At 32.4% G+C, this 21047-nt stretch overlaps 1 protein-coding gene across 3 annotated transcripts in view; it reads left to right on the forward strand.

Moving 5' to 3' along the window:
- Nucleotides 1-15533, forward strand: part of LOC143257518 (protein FAM184A-like) — a 104848-nt gene extending 89315 nt beyond the window's left edge. For 2 of the 3 annotated variants that reach the window (XM_076516289.1, XM_076516290.1), the window contains 2 exons: nucleotides 964-1074; nucleotides 11732-15533. In XM_076516289.1, the coding sequence (XP_076372404.1) occupies nucleotides 964-1074; nucleotides 11732-12349 (729 nt within the window). In that variant the 3' untranslated portion in view covers nucleotides 12350-15533. Of the gene's footprint in view, nucleotides 1-963; nucleotides 1075-3031; nucleotides 3109-11731 lie in introns of all 3 variants that reach the window. The other variant, XR_013031895.1, reaches the window with a different exon arrangement.
- The last annotated feature ends 5514 nt before the right edge of the window (nucleotides 15534-21047 follow it).

A 21047-nucleotide genomic window follows, 5' to 3' on the forward strand; every position in this document is an offset into this window, starting at 1 on the left:
ACATCAACTCAACTGGTAAAAATTTTAGTATTAATCCATAAACAAATTCGTGAATAAACCTCCAGTTATTTGAAAACCTATTCAATAACTCTCATGTTAATTTAGTTCATTTAGATATATCATACTTTCTAGATGGCAGATAAATTTCAGGGCCTTAATTAAACACTGGATTTCCTTTCACTGTCAATATTAAGCTAAAGATCTCTGATTACACTGGAGTTTTATTATCAGTAATTACTTATACGGTGTTTCTTCTTTCTGTATGCTTGCTTTATTTAACTTTAGGTATGACTCTGATTAGTGCTAACTTATAACAAGAAACTTTCATATTAGTGAAGATGGGGTATTCTTACACTACTCTAGCTGTTAGATAAATTCTGCCTTTTATAGATTGATGAAAACTAGAGGTCTTTGTAATAACAAACTGTTATAACAAAGAACATGTGTATTGGTAATAACCATGTAGATTAGCTTTCTCTCTTTACAGTTGTAACCTCATTTATCTTTGGAAAACATGTAACCTGGATTGCAAAGCTAACTTAATATGGGAAAGCAAAACACAACAAGCATTAAAAAATTAAAAAACAATGCAATTACATTTCAGAAAACTTTGTTGGAGATATTTACCCCTCAGGCCCCCTACCTTATGTTATGATACAGATTACCTGAAGTCTACAAAAATGACATCCCATATTTTCTCTAGCATCTCTTCTCATACTTATAAATTGTCTACATTATTCATTCCTATTCTAATACCACTCACTTCTAATGAGCTTACAGATTAAAAGGTTCCCTTTTTATTACATGCGAAACTTATGAAACTTTTATATCGGAAAATCCTCTTTTAACAGAGTTTAAACAAATTGCAAGCTTTTGGCATTGGATGATGTGAAAAAAAGTCTACTCTGAATGTGAATTAATCTAAAGCTTTTAAAGAGTTACAAAAAATATTTTTGTTTTCAGGAAGAAAAAAAGAATCTTCGATTAGAACTGCTCAACAGAGAAACAAACTTCAATCGTATGTTTTCCAGTCAACCTGTTGTCAGTTTTCTTGAGCCTCTTGCCTCTGTCAAGGTAAGTTTGAGTAATAAGTATTATTAAAGCTAATTTTAAAACATTGCTGAAATGAACCAATTCAAGACTTATTAAAGGGTATCTCAGTACTGTTAAATGTTATAAGTTTGGATGAGTATCAGTTTTTAATGGGCATCACAGAGTTATTTTAGCAGCCATGTTTTTTGGTTTTTTTCAGGAGCTCAAAGATAGGTTTTGCTGCTTTAAGAAAATAATTTTAAATATCTTGGTGGTTTTCAAGGTTTTTATTGTCATAACTTATTTACTGATGGATATTTTAAGTTTGTTCATATTAAAATATTTATTTCTGGTTTTGACATTTGCAACTTTATACATCCTGATGAAACAAATTGTTTTTTGTAAAATAATCTATTACATACCAATATAAATTGAGTTTTATTAATAAAATTCACTACTGTCTGTACTTGTTCAGATGTACTAATACAAAACATATATACTTATTTATTATTAAGCAATTTATTATAACATTTCTTTACATAATAAGTATCCACAGTAGTGGTAATGATGCTAATAAAAGTTGTACTGGTACGAAGTAGTAGTTTACATGGAACTAGTAGTATTTAGTAAAAGTGATAGCAGAATTAGTTACCTTTATTAGAACCAATGTTTTCAAATAACTTGGGGTGCTGGATATGTATTGTTTGCTCAGTTTTAGGGTGCTCTGCAACACTTGCCTAACTGTTATTATTGGTACCTGTAATAGCATTAGTAGAAGTATTAGCAGTTTTGTTAAAAGCACTAGTGTTAGCAATAGTGCTGTAGTAGTAATTGCACTAGTAGAAGTATTAGCAGTTGGATATATTCAAGTGAAACTGGATCAATTTTCATGAACTATTATATAGGCCCATTTAATAACAGTAGATTTGATCAGGATATTGATTACAAATTAATACTAAATCTCATACTAACTGAGTTGATTTGATATGGAATAATGGGCTTGGACACAAAGTCCAGTGAACAGTCTATATTAAACACTTACAAACACAATATTTATACCTACATTATACCATATAATAGATTGTCACTTTTAATGGATACTCTTACAAACTTACTCTTCAAAATTGTGTTCTAGGCTGTTTAAAGGCAACATTCTGTAGTTTGCAAAAATCTCAGATTAATCCAAAACTATAACACTTCATGTGCAATGAGCCATTCTTATTCCAACAGAAATGAGACTTCTGTATATCATCTGAACTACCACTGCTATCAACACCATTGCACAATTTGCAGTATTGACAAAAAAAACAAAAGCTGCTAGAAGAAAAAAATTTAATGGATTTCTTGACAGTTTGTCATGTGAAATCTGCACTTGTACAGAATAAACGATAAATCAGAATAAATACTATAATATTGCAAGATGATAGAAATGCATGGTATATTCATAAGTGTAACTAGTAGTTTTAGCAGAACACCTAGTATTTAATAAAACAGAAGTTGAATATGTTATATAAAAATTATTTTGAAGCCTCACCCCCATCATTTCAGTTTATTAACAAATATAAGTTTATCTTCGACCCAAGTGAAAGTAATTTCAAAACGTTAAGCTACTTAAAATTAAATTACAAACAACTTGCACTAATGTATACTCCAAAAATGCAGAAACAATCAATAACAATACAGAGAGTAATTCTGTAGTCTTGTTGTGTTGCTAAAGTTCATTGTACCATATATAATCATGCTCTACCTGCATCTTGACAATAACCCTACAGCATAGGTTCCATTATAATCATAAAAGGCTTTATCACAAGGCTGTTATGTCCAAAACACACCACTCCTCTCAGCTGTCTATCCATAATTCATCTAGTGTATAAGGATGATGAATTGATGGAACCTATTTCATTAATCTGACCACACCCATATAGAAAAGTGCTGAATCTAATGACTTGACTGATATATCTTCATATAGAATAGCATGAATATCTGTTTCATTTTCCAGCTGCCTGAAGTATAAGATGGTTGAACAGATATGTTGTGCAAGCAACTTCTGACATATGACTTGTGTCACTTTTCCAGGTACAGATCCTTTTTCATTATGACTGGACACTGTTGCATAGAATAATAAAAAGATTTGTATTACTAATTTTTGTGCTTACAAATTCTTTCCTGTTATAAGATATCACAATTTGCTTACCACACCTTGGATATCACTTATTTCAGGTCTCTTTCTGAATGGCCCTTAATTTCGAAGAGTGATCGTATTCTTTTGTTTTACAATGCTATTAAGGAGAAAGAATATCCCCACCTTAAAAATTCCAAATCTGTGATTTAAGTATATTAATACTTTGTGTTGGAAAGGGCTGCTATTTACTCTTCCCAAAAGATATGTTTTTGGTGACATCATACTACCTGTGAAATGTCAAACAATGTTAAAATGTAGTTCTGATGCACGTCATTCCTCTGTGGTTTTATATGTTTATCATGTGACTTGCTGGTTTTCATATTGAAAATTGTTTTGATATAACATGATTAATGCTCTGTATGGTGGTAACATAAGTAACAGTAATAGTAGTAATAGCAATAGTTTTTATATGAAGCACCACTGTTAGCAACAGTAGTGTTATAGAAGTAATGGTACTAATAGTAGTACCACTAGTAGAAGTGTAAATGGTATAAGTTCTAGTTTTGGTGGGGCTAGTGTGGTTTATGGTTTTACCTTCTTATTTTAATATAGTGTTGTTCTAATTTATCATTTATTCTGTATATGTGCAGGTTTCCCATAATGCATGGGCAAGAAAGTCATTGAGTTACTGTCATTCTGGCTATTCTTTTTCCTTGTAATATTTTTACCCATAGGTGAAATGGCACTGGTACTCCAACTTGTGCAAAAATGTATGCAGTAGTGTATTTCAATAGTAATTTAGATGGTATCTCAAGGTTACTGCATCCCTTGCGCCTGGTTTGATTTGTTTTGAATTTCGTGCAAAACTACTCAAAGGCTATCTGCGCTAGCCATCCCTAAATTAGCAATGTAAGACTAGAGGGAAAGCAGCTAGTCATCTACACCCACTGCTAACTCTTGGACTACTCTTTTACCAATGAATAGTGGGATTTACTGTCACATTATAACATCCCAATGGCTGAAAGGGGGAGCATGTTTGGTGTGATGGGGATTCTAACCCGTAACCCTTGGATTATGAGCCGAGTGCCTTAACCACCTGGCCATGTCAGGCCCCCCATGCTTAAATGAGAATGACCAGTCATGTGAGCAATAGTAGTTACTCTGGGTACACCCAATATTACCTGCAAGGTAAGGAAAGTTGAATTTAAACATTCTGATAGATTAATTTATTTTCCTGATAGTCAAAAATACCTAATCCAAGGTAAATCACCATCCAGTGTTCTTAAAACAAGTACAAACACTATATTTGTGTTTGTAAATAAATAACTATTGATCACTTACAGTCTTACCTACTTTCATACAAAGCTGTCTTGATGGTTGTCTGCCCTCTAAGCAATGCTAAAAAAATTCCCCTACAGTGCACTAGTCTGTATGTACCACCAATTTTGCACCTTCTCTGAATATGTACATATCATGGGATTATACTCTCCACCACTAGTATTGTGTCACCTTTACTGTCACAACTGGCTCCCTCTGCTATTCCTGCTCATTCCTCACTTTATCATTTGGCACACCATCGTTCAGACATGTGTTGTATTTTCCAAGTATGAGTACAGTTTCTGATTGTAATTTTTTGTTGTTTCCAAAGTTTTTATTCAACAGTTTACGTTTTAATTCTTGGTTGCAATTGTTTTCATAATTTTGTATTTGAAATTTTTCCATTTTCCAAATTGTATGTGTTATTAATATGAATTAGAGGTTTAGTGTGTCACAAACCGAAATTCTCATGATAGTCAGTCATGTAAATTCAACAACTACCAAAGACTAGGGTTTACATTCATCTGCTGAGAAAGTACAGATTTTAATTTTTATGGAGTTAGAATCCTATTTTCAGCCAGCAATTTCTCACCCTTTTCATCCTGAACATGTTTCTGAGGAAGGATACCATTAGGATGACAAAAATTTGGAGTCTCTTTTTCCAGTAGCTTCTTTTTTTTGGTCACATTCTACAACTATTCCAATGGTTTCAGCTTCCACTCCTTTTTTGACAACTTGTTAATCAGCTGTGTAGTATGTTAAATAGTATTAAATAGTATTTTAAGTATTTTTTCATTAACTATGATGCCTCCCTTTCTTTATTGAGTGAAATTCCAACTTCTGATTGCTATATTTTTCCTCCTTCACTCATCATATGATTTTAAAATTCTCAGAAATTTTTAAACTAATTTCAGTCAGATATGGGCATGCCCCATCCCTCTAATTTGTGGGATCAACGTGCATTGGCTTACCATTGTGCTGTGGGTCCATTTTTGGATTCTAAGTACTTAGATCCTCTATTCCTGTATAAGGTTTGAATCCAGGCACTTCAATCCATTTTAGTCAGGCTCAGTTCTCTAGGTTTCTCCTTTCTCTCTTCATTATATTACCTTTCGTCTCTCTATTTACTGTCTGATGATTTTCATCAATTCTTTCAAATTTTTTCAGATGAGCTCAGAGCCTCTCTTTTTGGTTCAGTGTGGCTCGTCTATCAGCCTCCACCATTTCCTTCAATACCTGGCTTCTGTGTTGTTGGGGCTTACTGGGGAGGTATGCATTCTTTTCTATGAGATCTACGTCAGACACTCTTTATATGCAATACCATTTTGGGGTCATCCTCATTCCTTGGAATTCAGGATTGATTTGGGTTATTTATGTTCTTCCTTGTCTTTCCTGACTACACAGTTCCCATTTCCTCCCAGGATTTGCCTGTCCTTGTTTCCTGCACTCCTTTCTCACCCAGACCCTTACCCTCCTCCAGGCATTCATGTCCCTATTCTCGTTTTTCCTGCACCCAGGCTCACAGATGCAAGCATTATCAGTAACATAGTAGAGGTTCCCAGACTGGTGAGGGGTAGGTTGCTCCACTTTTTGGCAGTGTTGTAGCATTTCACAAAAGATCCATGGGTCACCTCCTTTTTTTCTTTCTTCCTTCCCAGGATCCCTCAACTCTAAGTCATCTTAACAAAGCTTTTCAAGATCTATTATACAAAGAAGATATTAAGCAGGTGTACTCATTTTATCCAGATTTTGTACCTATCTCTTCATGGACTCCAATAAGACAAAAGATTAGAGATCTATCATTGATCTGTCTTGGTTCAATTATTTTCAGGACCCTCCTCACTTTACTATGGAATCCTATCTCTTCCTTTGGTAGTTTTATCTGATCAAGATGAAGAAGTTTCTTCATACCCTCACTCAAGACCTTACTTATCTAAGGATTTACTTCAATTCAAACCTCAGCCAGGCCAAATCTTCTTAACTTCATCTACAAGATATGAAGCAAGCAATTTCAATGGCCCTCAAATCACATTATTTCACATTTCAAGAGGTTCTCTCTCTCTCTTTTGGGGATGTAGGCTTTCTTGGAAGCTCTTATTCCCATGGATTGAGCTCATATTTGTTTACTTCAGTAGACCTTCTCTATGGATTGCATAAGCCATCCAGTTAACCCTTCCTTTCAAGATCAGGGCCAACCTGCATTGATAGCTCAACAGGTATTAGACAACAGTGGGGTTCCCCTTTCTCCACCCTATACAGAGTTGTATATGTTCAGAGATGCATTTTTAGTGGGTTGGGATACTTTCCTCAACTCTGAAGAATTTTCTGCCTGTGGTTTGTTGAGGAGTCTGCCCTCATACCAACATTGTTCTCAAACTTATAGCATTTTGCCAGGCTTTGTCCCACTTCCTTCCTCTCCTGTGGGGAAGGTGCTTATGGTCAATTCCACTGTCAATTATATCACCAAGCAAGGAGTAACCAAGGTCTCTGTGTTTTGAGACACTGGATTTTCTTTTCTGGGCTCATATTTAACACATGGTGGCTTTTAATCTGCCATCATTCTGGTGCTTTGTATCTGGTTGTAAACTGATTATCTTGCCCTAACCAGGTTCTTTCCCTAGAGTGGTCCCTCCATGAAAACATATCATATCAATGCTTTTGCCACATGTTGGAATACCAAACTTCCTTCTTTTTGGTCTCCATTAGCTCTGGTAGTGGATGCATTTAGTCAGTATTGAAAGGGTCTTTAGATCTATACATACCCTCTGATTTGACTCATGTTCAAAGTTCTTTCTCTCCTTCAAACCACTCCATAGCTAGTCTTGTTTATAATTCCAGTTTGGCCTATGCTGTCATGGTTCTCTCTGCTTTGAACTTTAATTGTACAAACCCTCCTTACCTCTGTATGAGTCTTTACTCCATCAGTTTTGATTGGATATCATTCATCCAGATGTTGCTGAACTCCATCTACATGCTTGGCTTTTATCAGGTCCATTGCCTCAGCCCAAGGACTGACTCTTCATGTTGCATTTTACTCTTCAGACCTTCTTCCACTGCAGTTTACCAAAGGTGATGATCAACCTTCCACCTCTGGTCTGTTCATTATGGCTTCTGTCCCCTTCTCATCCATCTGCACCAGGTTGTTCAATTTGTCTACTTTGATCATACATAGCTAATATGTGTCCCTGTATCTCCCTCTGATGGATATAGTTTTCCACCCATGGCTGTTTTATATACACCCATTCATCTTTGATTGAGGTAAGTCTCATCACTCCTTTCATTTCTTTATTTTTTTCAATTACTAGTTTTCATCACTGCTGTTAGGATCCCATTTTGCAGCTGGGATTAAATGGTCAGGCATACTTTGCCTCAAACCCATATTATTTACTGTTTGCAATATACTGGTCACTGTTGAGATAGGGTGTTTCTGCAAAATCACGGGTGGCTAACCGAGTGATATGTCTACTATATATAAAAACTGTATATCAATAATTTTCAAGTGATGGTTGATCATGACTCATGGACTTTATGAGTGAAACAGAAGATTTCTTCCAATCTCTGCTGATCCTTGGATTAAATGAATCAGTGCCATTCTACCCTTTAAAATAGGAAGTTCTAACAAACCAATGGGCTTTCTTTGATATGACATTCCTGCTTTTTCTCCTGGTTGAGTGTGAGAGTCTTTACCACTTTCCAGATGTTGGGGTGGTGGACAATGAAGGCTTCCTCCTGAGTGAGTATAGAAATTTACTGTACCATACATACTCATGATTATTCACTCATTGAAAAGAAGGTACACCTGGTTTCCCTCCTTCCATTTTCCCTTGATGCTTTTTTCCCAATTGGACTAATGTTGGTTGGAGGAGGACTTTCCTAAGCAAGATGCTCCTTGTAATGTCTGGTTTCTGTAGTTGTTATAGTAGATGCTTCTTCTTATTGTTAATTCCAGTTGCAGGAGGTTGTTTCCTCTCCAACAGTGAAGTTTCAAAGACATAATCTGCCTCATAATACCACCAACAAGACGTACAAACTCTGTTCCTAAGATTAGGTGCAAGTTCCATATCCTACTCCTAATTCTAGGTACAGAATGTCCTTTCCCTGCATTTATGATTTTTTTCCATAATACTAGTTACAGCTTGTCAGGAACTTACTTTTTGGGTAGTAGTAAAAGTAAGTATTTACACTGCTGGCTAAAATCTTAAAGCCAATGAATATAAAGAAAAAATATGCATTTTGTGTTGTTAGACTCAACCACTTATTTGAGTAGAGCTTCAAAAGATGAAAATAAGAAAAGGGAAAATTTAAGAAAAAAAACTTTTTTAGCATTTAATAGGGAAAATGTGAACACTATGAAATTAGCTTAAGTACTATCTGGTCCATTTATTTAAATAAACTAGTATGCCATCCAACCACAACTCAGTTACTAAGTCTACTACAACTATCATGCTCTAAACAAGCCTTTATGTATGCCAAGGTGTACATCTGCATAAAGTAGTGTCAAATTATTAAATGACCTTATTCATAACTAAATATAGTTATTGGAAATTTTTAGTAAAATTTTTCTAATTTTTATTTCTTTATATTTACTTAATACACTCTTATATTTGTTACAGAATAGCTTAATAATTTTATTTAAAGTTTCTTTATTAAATCGATTAAATATTAATTTTTATCAGTATTTCAACATTACTGATAATATAATTTATGACAAAATTTTATGATATCTGAATAACTGCAAAATTATAATGGTTATAAATCTAAATAATGTGCTTCATGTTTAGATACTGAATTATTTTCAATTTCTAATTCTACTGGATAAATGGTGTTGATAACATTATTTATTTTAGGATTATTTATATTAACAACGTTAATATAAATTTTTACGTTAGGGTAAAAATATCTGGATCTGTGCAATTTTCAGTAAATCTATTCTCATAATAGTAAAGATATAAATTTGCTATAGGAGTAGAATAATTAACTCCCATTGGAACAACTATTACTTGTTTAAAAACCTGGTTATTGAAAAATATATAATTATTATAAATACAGAAACTTAATATATCTTTTATATTTTTGAAGCTGAAGTTTCTTTCTTCCAGTTCTATAAAAGGATAACAGAACTGTTCTATTAATGAATTTAAAACAAAGGTTAAATCTTTTAATGGAATTGTGGTGAAATAAAATGTTTGAATATTTATTTGTTCACAATTTTAGATATTTTAAAATAGGTTCATTATTTTTTTATTATCCAAAAAGTATGTTTTTTTTATTATTAACACTTGCATTATAGTAAGTAATTTATTTAATAATATAGCAGGTTGTTTAATAATTATTCTTATTGAATTAGAAATAAATCTAAATTTAATTAGAGATTCCAGAAGTTTGGGAAAGCATAAAGAAAAGGTAAATCTACATGAGGATTTTGTTTAGAGTAAAGTTTATTTAATGAAATTATTAATTACTGTATCTTTGGATTGGTTAACAAGTTTAAATGTTTGTGTTCTATTTTTTTTATTTTATCATGATTAATACATAAAACATTTTACCAATTATACCAATATTATAGTTAGCCTTATTAATAGGAACTATAACATATTTTTCTTGCAATTCTTGAATCATATTTTTTAACTGATGAAACAATCAATCTGTATAGTATTTCTTTAATTTCATACAAGAAAAATTAATTTTTATATTTTTAAGTACATACAACTTCCATTCCAGAAACCATCTAGGTGGATAAGATGTAGTTTAAATATGTATCTTAGAACAGCTGGTATGGGTATTAACACTTTTATTGACAAGGAGAGAACAACGTTTCAACCTTCCTAGGATGTCTTCAGGTTAACCTAAAGCTGTTCTGAGATACATTTTTATTTCAAGTGGGTTTCTCATCATCAAGATGATGTAATATAGTTAAATTTTAAAATATATTCATCAGTATTGTTTTTAATAGATTTTAGAAGCTTATTCTGTATTTAGATTCTTTTTTTGAGTATTTCACATAATATTTTATCTTTTAAAGGGCTTATCCTTATAATGGATGGAGTACCAAATAAATTTTTGCAATTACAGATACCTTTTCATGCACTTTTCAAATTGAGGTACCAAGAAATACAGTAAATAACAAAACTTGGTACTGTTTTTCAGTACTTGAGGTCCCAGTAAAACTGGTACCTGAGTTCTGGTTAATACAGGCAGGTTTTAATCCCTAGTAGTGATATTTGTGGCTATATTAGTAGTCTAATTTATGAAATAATGACATTACTACAAGGACATTAGAAAATTTATTAAACACCAGTCTTACAAAATATTAAATAGTAATAAAAGAATGCCTAGCTAGGACTATGTGAATAAACAACTCAATCTGCAAACCAAACTCAAATACAGAAACACAACAATGTTAGTATCAAAAGTTGAAAAACAGTGATAGCAGTAATCACAAACCAGAAAACATTATTCACAATGACAATATTAGGGACTTCTGAAAGAAATAATATTAAATCACAAATAAAAGATCAAGTGAATATTTGCAATAATAGTTTTTAATTAGCAAATAAAATGTTTCACTCATCATCTTTCTGTCATTCTCACCATTCAAACTTTGAATATTAAAACTTTTTATTATCTTACCAAATCATGTCACATGTAATTTATCACAAACTTAATATTAATAGGTCATCATTATGAGAATCTCATAGTGGTGTCTTGATATAAAAATTACTTCTTTAATATTTAATGTTCAGTAGGAGATAGGTTAGCTAGTGTTTAGAAATAAACAAAAATATAGCTGTAATAGTGGCAGAAGTAGTGGCTTTGATGGAAATACTAGTTAATAATAATATATTGGAGATGTAGTAATGATAGTTGTGTTACAACTGTGGAACTAGTAGTATTTGTAATTGTAGAAGTAGTGTTTTTTTTACTGTATACTTTTTACTTTAGTTTCAATAGGATGTTTTACAGTTCCTTTACAGACCTAACCTTTAAATATTCAAGTTGTTAAATACTATGTAATTTTTATAGTAAAATATTAGTTTTACCAAAATAGTTTCCTTAGACCATTGCTAAACAATTTTATCTTTATTTAGAAGAATACCATTATTTTGAATATTTCTAATGTACTCCTTTTAAAGTTTTATTATTTGAATAACTATAATTATAATTTACATACTTTCTGTATTCTTGTATAGTATTTGTTTTTCTCACCCAGATTATGAATTTAATAGTATATATCAAGTTAGAATTTATTTTTTTCTCTAGAAGAGAAAACCTCCAATTGACCATGTTGTCGTGAAACACGTCAGTTCACCTTTGTTATCACGTAGAATATCTACATCTTGTTCATCAAATGTTAATCAAAACTGGAATTCTAACAGTCACTGCCCAGATGGAATGTTTGAAGGTTCACAGAACAGCTCAAGCTGTCGAACCAATCTGAGTCCACTAGCAAGACCAAAATTAAGATCTATTGGTCAACGAGCTAGTTGGGCAGGAGAAAATCTTCATAAGTCCCATGTTTGCAATAGCTCTGAACCTTTGAATTTCAGTTATGATCCTGCAGACCTAAAGACCACTAGTTGCATCAATTTAACCCAGGACAATTATTCCTGTGATCAAGTGACTGTTGCTTTAAATGACAGACCTTTGACGTCACTAATGAACAGTCAAACTCTGCACAGGTCGTCATCACCCTTATTCTCCTCCTGTTCTCATCTGGTGTGTGGCACTATTGATGAATGTGATGAAGGAACTTCTCCAGTTGAACCTAAGGGTGAAACTCATGATCATCTGACACACCATCATCAACAGACTAAAATCTCGATGAGTTCCAGCAGTAACTTCGTAGACGAAATATCCGTAACAGAGAGTCAGTTATGACAGGCAACACATAATTGAAGTCTGACATACACTAAAGTTAAATAAAATTCTCAATACACTTCTAATTTAAAAAGCCAACATGATATGTAATATAGATATATTAAAAATCCAGGCTTTTGCAGAACTAGTTTGTCATTTACAAAGCAAAACATGTTTTACAATATTGTTTTCTGTGCATATTACTCAAGCCTTTTGACAATGTATAAAAAGAAACTTTGGCACACTATTTATTATCCAACAAGAATTTTGGGCTCAGTTGCTGAATAGGTATTGATTTTTATATTATTCTGACACTCAAATGTAAATTTCATTATTAATGTATTGTCTTATATTTATATGATTCACTTTTTTATTCATTATTTTACTCAGTACCTTCAGGGTTGTTTTCATTCTAAATATTTAATGATTTATATTAAAAGCTTTTCATCAGTATCTTGGTATTTTTGCACAGTTATTAACATGAATCAGAACTACACTATTTTAGTAACTATTTTCAGAATTCACCTGAAAAATACTGTGGACATTTACCTCAGTTTCCTACTGTGAGGTTAATGAAGTGTAATATTCTTTGAATTTTTTACTTATGGTGATATCAAATTCCAAACAATGGAAGTTTTAGAATAGCATTACACTGTTTGTATACTAATATATGTAAAACAGTATTGTAATCTAACAGTGTTCACACTAGTATTGTTATAATAATGGTTGTATAATAACCTTACTATCTTTCTAACAGTCCTTTTGATAATACTGACAATTGTAAAATAGTGTTACTGTCTCTGTAACAGTTTTCACACCAGTGTTATTATAATAATGGTTGTATAATAACCTTACTATCTTTCTAACAGTCCTTGTGATAATACTTATGTACTGATAAGTGTAAAATAGTGTTACTGTCTCTGTAACAGTTTTCACACTAGTGTTGTTATAATAATGGTTGTGTAATAACCTTACTATCTTTATAAGTCCTTGTGATAATACTAACAATTGTAAAATAGTGTTACTGTCTCTGTAACAGTTTTCACACCAGTGTTATTATAATAATGGTTGTATAATAACCTTACTATCTTTCTAACAGTCCTTGTTATAATAATTATGTACTGATAATTGTAAAATAGTGTTACTGTCTCTGTAACAGTGTTCACACCAGTATTGTTATAATAATGGTTGTATAATAACCTTACTATCTTTCTAACAGTCCTTTTGATAATACTGACAATTGTTAAATAGTATTACTGTCTCTGTAACAGTTTTCACACCAGTGTTATTATAATAATGGTTGTGTAATAACCTTACTATCTTTATAAGTCCTTGTGATAATACTTATGTACTGATAATTGTAAAATAGTGTTACTGTCTCTGTAACAGTTTTCACACTAGTGTTGTTATAATAATGGTTGTATAATAACCTTACTATCTTTCTAACAGTCCTTGTTATAATAATTATGTACTGATAATTGTAAAATAGTGTTACTGTCTCTGTAACAGTGTTCACACCAGTATTGTTATAATAATGGTTGTATAATAACCTTACTATCTTTCTAACAGTCCTTGTGATAATACTGACAATTGTAAAATAGTGCTACTGTAACAGTTTTCACACCAGTGTTGTTACAAAAATGGTTGTATAATAACCTTACTATCTTTCTAACAGTTCTTGTGATAATACTTATGTACTGATAATTGTAAAATAGTGTTATTGTCTCTATAACAGTGTTCATAACTGTATTGTAGTATTGTTATCTTACAAATAAATTCATGATCTCTGTAAAACTCATTACAATATTATAGTATTAGTACTATAATCTTAAAAAGGCTCTTATAATATTGTTCTAACACTAGTACTTATATAATAACATTACTATCTCTGTGTAAGTACCCACATTATTATTACTAATAGCTGTGTTTACAGAATAGCATGATTAATTATTATCTTAAATAGGTAATTACAATATGCTTTTTGTGATTCTAATGTAGTTCATAAAGTATTGCCTTTGTAATACGTGTTTAGTGAAATTAACATTTGTAACATGCAAATATTTCTGTATAGCACCCATTTCTCCATATGTAGAGGTACGTATTGTGTAGCAAGTGCGGTAACTGATTGTTAGTGTTGGAGTTGTTACACTAGTAGCTATTTACTCTGTTAAGTGTTAACATACAAGTCATCCATCTTCTCTATCATAATAGTTTAAAACTGATTGCTAGAGTAAGTAGCATTTTCCTTGAGTGAGAATAAATTCGATATAACCAAGTTTTCTAGTGTCCTTAACAATTAGAAGATATTTCCATACAAAATGTCATAGCACTTTAACTCTAGGTAATATATACAAATCCCAAAGGGAACCCCTTGTTTGTAAGTTACCTATATATTTTATCCCCATCAAGTAATATACGAGTTGCAGAAAAACTAAAACACGGTATGAAAACTCACGCCCCCTGGTGTTTACGTGCAGCTATCAGGTTTCTAGATGGCATACGAGAAACGTTTGTGTTATTTTGTTATATATCCAACAAAAACAACGTAAATAAGTTACTAACATGGCAAGCTGTGTGTAACAAGACTTCAGTATTAAACATAATTACGTAAAACTGACTCGTGAATTCTTACCAATAACGTTGTGGGAATATCAAGAACATGGTGATTTTTGTTTATTCGTTAGCAATACTCTAGCCGCCAGGTTGGTGTATTTCTCCCTTTTTTACACTCACGTGTAAAGTGGTGTATATTAGGGTGAGATAACTCTGATTCAAAGTCATTTCACGTGAAACAGATGTAATGTTACAGAGTTACGTGTCGGTGGAATTTTATGTGAATTTATTTTTTTGTCTTTTTAATCTATATACAAAATGTTAACAAACAATAATGATTATAATGCAACAGATTATGATGCCCCTAATGTTCTAATAACGTATTAAAATAATTATTAGTCAGTATCATACTGCATATATATTTATTTGTAACTTTAGTCCTCCCCTTTAACAGTACGATCCGAATCACGTATTTTGTATAGTTTATCAGATCATTTACCATTGTGATAAGAGATCCACAAACATACGTAATCGATCAGTACTTATTTTGATGTTATTACCAATTTGAAAAATAATTGTTTGCACTCCCATTTTATTATCTACAGTTGATTTTAAACTGTAGAGCTTGTTGAAATAAACTAGATTTATATATGCAGTTACTTTACTTGGGAGTTTTGTTATTTTATTAGCACTAAACTACATTGTATAATACTTCTTTAAAAACCAAAACACTTTTACGACAGTTCTGTAATGTTTGTAAACTAAATGCATACTTGTAAAGGATTTACAGAACTAGTAGATGTAAGGAAAAAAGATTTTAATTCTCTTCATTAATTACATTTTTCAAAAACGACTGTTTTTTGGTTGTTGTTTTTTAATTACTAACATATAACTCACTGTGTATTTTAGTGCTTAATAACAAATAAACACAACTTAGAAAAAATTTTCGTTAAATGATAGTCTTGCTTTGGTTATTTTAGTTCTGTGGTGAAATGTTTCAAAACTCATATACTTCTTCCATTTTATCCCAGAATTAGAATACAATGAATATTTTTCTTTTGTGGATATTTTATTCACAACATATCATTAGTTTAGTTGCTGCTGTTGGAGTACGTGGGACATAACGATGAAATGTTCCATGATTCTTTGTTCGTGTTTTCCAGTAAGGCTTCCAATTTACCTTTGTTTTAGCTCATTTACCAAATATAATATTATCAACAACCAGTGCACTCATAATGCTGTTGGTACCTCAGTTTTGTTCAAATAATCATTTAATGAGTATACTACTACAAATATTTATTGGTAGCTTTAGCCCTCGAAACGGCCCTTAATCCCAAAATAGGTACAGTTGACCCAAAGTTTTATTCACCATTTCAAACTTATGACTCGTTGTTTCCTAAAACAAGTTTACAAACAAGTACCTCGTAAAATTTAAATAATTCGATAGTAATTCAATTGATGAGCATCGAAATGATTATTTAATTATTAATCAATATATACTGCTCAAAAAATTTAAAGGAATAAGTACATATTTCAGAATATTTTTGTCATAACTAAATTTATGTATGAAAAACATCCGTTCGTCTACAAGTGTATTTTTTAAGCTTGCGAGTGAATTTTGAAGCAACTCAAACGAAACTCACCTCACTCATGGAGAATACAACTCAAAGTTCCCTATATAAGGCTGTTACGTGAAACTATGCATTCTTCATTAATTCTCGAAACAAACACCAACGTGGATCTTTTACAGCTCGTTTCGTCACTGTGTACTTTCATCTTGTGTACCCAAGCAGTGAGGCGCCATCTGACAAAGAACGAGGTAACCAGGACGACTCAGATGCTGGTGGATGGCCAGATCCAAAGGAGGGTGGCACAGCCCGTCAATGTGTCAACAAGTGTCATCAGTCGCCTTTGGCAACGCTACCAGGAGACGAACTCTTATGGCAGAAGATCCGTCATCGCTGCACAACAGCCACAGAGGACCGCTACCACGTGACTACTGCTCTGTGGGACAGGTTAGATACGGCTCGGTCACTGCGAAATGACCTTCAGCATTCGACTGGAACCCGTGTGCCGATCGAAACAGTTCGCAATCGACCGCATGAAGGACGCCTTAGCGCCAGACGGTCTGCAAGAGGCGTTATTCTGACAGCACGCCACCGTGCAGCCATATGGTCTGGGCAGGCATATTCTTGTGTAGCTAGCTGCACGGACTTACTCATACTCGACAGGGGTGCTCTGAACGCACAACGATATAGAGACGAAATTCTGGAACCAATTTTCAGGCCTTTTGCCGGTGAAATCGGCGATGGGTTTATTCTCATGCAGTTTAACGCGCGAACCCACGTCGCCAAACTGTGTATGGACTTCCTTGACGAGGAAGGAACAGAGACTTTTGAGTCGCCCGCCAGATCTCCAGATTTAAATCCGATTGAACATTGTTGGGATATGTTGTCGAGGCGTGTTAGTGAACACCAGTACCCTCCTCAGAATGTACAGGAACTCCGGAAAGCCCTGGTAAACGAGTGGGCTGTCATACCCCAAGATAACATTGATAGACAGATTCGAAGTGTGCCAAATCGGTGTCAGGCACACTCACAGCCCGTGGAGGTCACACTAGATATTGAATGTTTCAAACATTTCTCGAATAAACGCATGTAAACTGTTTAAAGTATTGTTTCATACGGAATATCAGTTTTGGTGATATTAGTCATTTTTGAAAATTTTATTTCTCCATGTTTTACCGTTCATCACACACTAAAAAATGGATACAGATGTAACTAAAATGAGGCAAATTACCTCAAAAAATAAAACTATTATCACATTTGGAACACAGATAAATTATATAATAAAACGTACTTGTTTCTTTAATTATTTTTTTTAGCAGTTTATTAGTTATTTAATAAAATGTGTTCGATAAAATCTAAATTTGATATCGGCTTCCTTGATGTAATTACTTATTAAGCTACAAAGTCATTATTATATTAGTTTTCGTACCTCTAATTATTAACAATATATAACAAACTGGTTTTTATGTAATTTAATACGTACGTTTTGTCCCCTAATATTATTACCAAATTGATACTGCGATATTCTTCTGATTAATGCCATTTCCTAATATTTTTTAAATAATTGTTAAACATTATGTTATTAAAATACGTAAAGATAACGAAGGTTCTGAAATATGAAACAGTTAAAAAGTTAAGTATTAACATGTGAATATTCGTTTCGTTAACTGTGCCCAAAGATAACGAATGCATGTTTTATGATGGATTTGAAATATTTTCAGAAATTGTAGTAATATTATTGCTCAATAGACGGCACACTTACGTTTTGCTCTTAACAACAAACAAACTTCCAGATTTAAACACACAATTTAGTCATGAAGTGTGAGGATAAATAATATTAATTACTTTTTTCAAGTTTCTCTTAATTTCTTTTGAGGTGTTACCTACTTATCGTTCGTTTTGTTGCTTCTAATGTTGTAAAGTTAAAAAATATTTTGAAGATGTATGGTAATTACTTCATTTAAATTGTAACTTTTCGACTCTATTACGAATCAGTTATTTTCAGGTAATCATTTATAAAACTATTATCAAAACCTTGTTACAAAACACCATAGAAATCATACAATATTAACTTTAAATAACAGAATTTTTCTAAACAACAAAGAACAATTAAGTCTACTTTTTGAAAGTAACTTAAGGTGTCCTAGAAGTCTGGAACCACAGGTAATTTGCAGCACAGAAGTTCGTGTTTGGTTGAATGACACCTTCCCAGAACACTGTGCTGGCAGGCGTAGTTACCATAAATGGTCCCCAAGATTCCCGTAATTGACTATTGTGGATTTTGTTTTCTGGGGACTGCTAACAGCTCGCGTGTACAAATAGAAAATCACGAAGACTGAACACAACATAATGTTTAAGGACAACAAGGGACATATTGGTCTATGTAAGTAAGCTGTCCAATCCTCTAAACTAAACTAAGACTATTAAATATAAAACATTTAAAACTAGATCTTATCATTCAAATAGTTATCAAACATTTTCTTAAGCTCACTTAAATTTATAGCCATCACAAGATATAGAGGCCAAACGCCCTATTAAGAAAAACTATCTTAGTTGAAGATGACCTCTACCCTGCCAACTTTTATATTTTTGACTCCTAGTTTTAACATCTTCACCATTAAGTATGAAAGTTTTGATGCTTCAACATCATCAATTCCCTTAACCATCTTAAACACCTCGATCAGATCCACTCTAATTCGTTTTTTTCAAGAGAAAATAATTTCAGAGATCTTAACTTATCCATTGCAGGCACCATTCTAGCAGCTCTCTTGTGAACCTTTTTCAATAACTCAATGCCTTTCGTAAGGTAAGGAGCCCAAGATTGAACACTATACTCTAAATTGGCTAAATTAGTGATATATACAATAAAATCATAACATTTTTAGACTTAAGATCAGGATTTCTGTAAATATCATGCAACCAAAAATCCTAATTGTCCTCCCTCTAGCAACAGCACACTGCTGAATGGCTTAAGAGACTGATTTTCAACCACTACACCAAGATCCCTTTTTTTCATAACATTGTTAATATTATTTCCACCTAAATTATGATAACCCACATGCATTACCTTGTGCTTATTAAAATGAAAACCCATTTTCTATTTGTTTACCAAACTCACTAAATAATATAAGTCCTTCTCACAGGCAGCAACACTCATAACCTAAATATTGTAAACAAATATAAGTAATTTATTGATTATTTGAATCAAAAGGAGCAAAAGTCCTAAGTTTCAACCATGAGGTACCTCACGCATGACATTAACCTAGTTTGACTGAACTCCATTTATACCAACTCTCTGCTTTCTTCAATTCAGTCACTCTTTTATCCAATTTGATAAGTTATTCTCCAACATTTATAGAGATATGTTTATAAGCCTTTTATGTGGCACCTTGTCGACTGCTTCTTGAAAATCAACATACACGACATATGTACCTATTAACCCCAACTACATAAACAGCAACTTTTAAAATAATTTCGAAAGATTTATGTAGCAAGATTTTTCCCTAGTGAAACCATATTGACTATCCAATTCTAATAAATTCTAAAATTTATTAAATGGCTCTACGAATCGTCTTTTACAAGGCTTTCTGAACGTTTTTTCATAATTTATGCATGATTAAAGATCTATAATAACTGGGACAATTTCTATCACCTTCTTTGAAAGAAAGAATTACATTAGTTAATTTCTAATCCTTCTTATCCAAGGACTGACAAAAAATAGTGAGAATTGGCTCACATAGTCAATCTTTAACTACCTTCAAAATCCTTGAGAAAATATTTACTTGTCCATATCGTTCTTCAAACTTCCCTTTTTTCATTAACCAGCTCAGAATTAATACAGAGCTTTTGTTTCCATTTATCAACTGTTCAAAATGTGGAATACTGATTAAGTCATTATTATTAAAAATCGTAAGAAAATAAAATTTAATACCGCAATCATCTCATATTCATCAAATATTAGTCTCCTTTTATCATCCCTCAAGGTCCTAGCCCCCATTCTAACATTTTGTTTACCCTTATTGCATTTAGATAAATTTTTACTGTTAAATTTTACATTTTCACTCAACCTGTTGTCACACATCCTTTTTAGTGTCCTAATTATCCATTTCACCAGTGTTCTTCCTCTTCTAAAACCTTCTAAGTCTTCTGTCATACCAGTCAATTTAAATTTGTTATGTTTTTCATTAGTTTTATCTCATATTCTTTGTACCTAAATCTGTTTTGTTTTTATTTACAGCTACCCTTCTCTTTCTATAGAGAATATATTTACCTTGAATATTTATAAATTTTCCACACGTGATCAGTTCTCCAAGTAACTCAGCTGCCAATTCACAACAGGTAATTCTTGTCGCATCCTTCAACATTTGCTTTTTGTAACTTGTTTCCAAAATATCATTATTCCTTATCTTCATGTGGAGCAAAACATTGAACCTAATGAAGCAATGATCAGTTGCACCCAGGTGTTCCACAGTTTGAAACTTCTCAATCATTTCTATATTTAAAATTAACAATAAATCTAAAGTATCATTGTTTCTAGTGCGTACCTCCTAGTAAGCCATCTTGAACAACTTCTAAAAACCTTTTTCTCTCGTGATTTG

This window comes from Tachypleus tridentatus, chromosome 7 (genome assembly GCF_004210375.1).
Source record: "Tachypleus tridentatus isolate NWPU-2018 chromosome 7, ASM421037v1, whole genome shotgun sequence".
In the NCBI taxonomy this organism is placed as follows: Eukaryota; Metazoa; Arthropoda; class Merostomata; order Xiphosura; family Limulidae; genus Tachypleus; species Tachypleus tridentatus.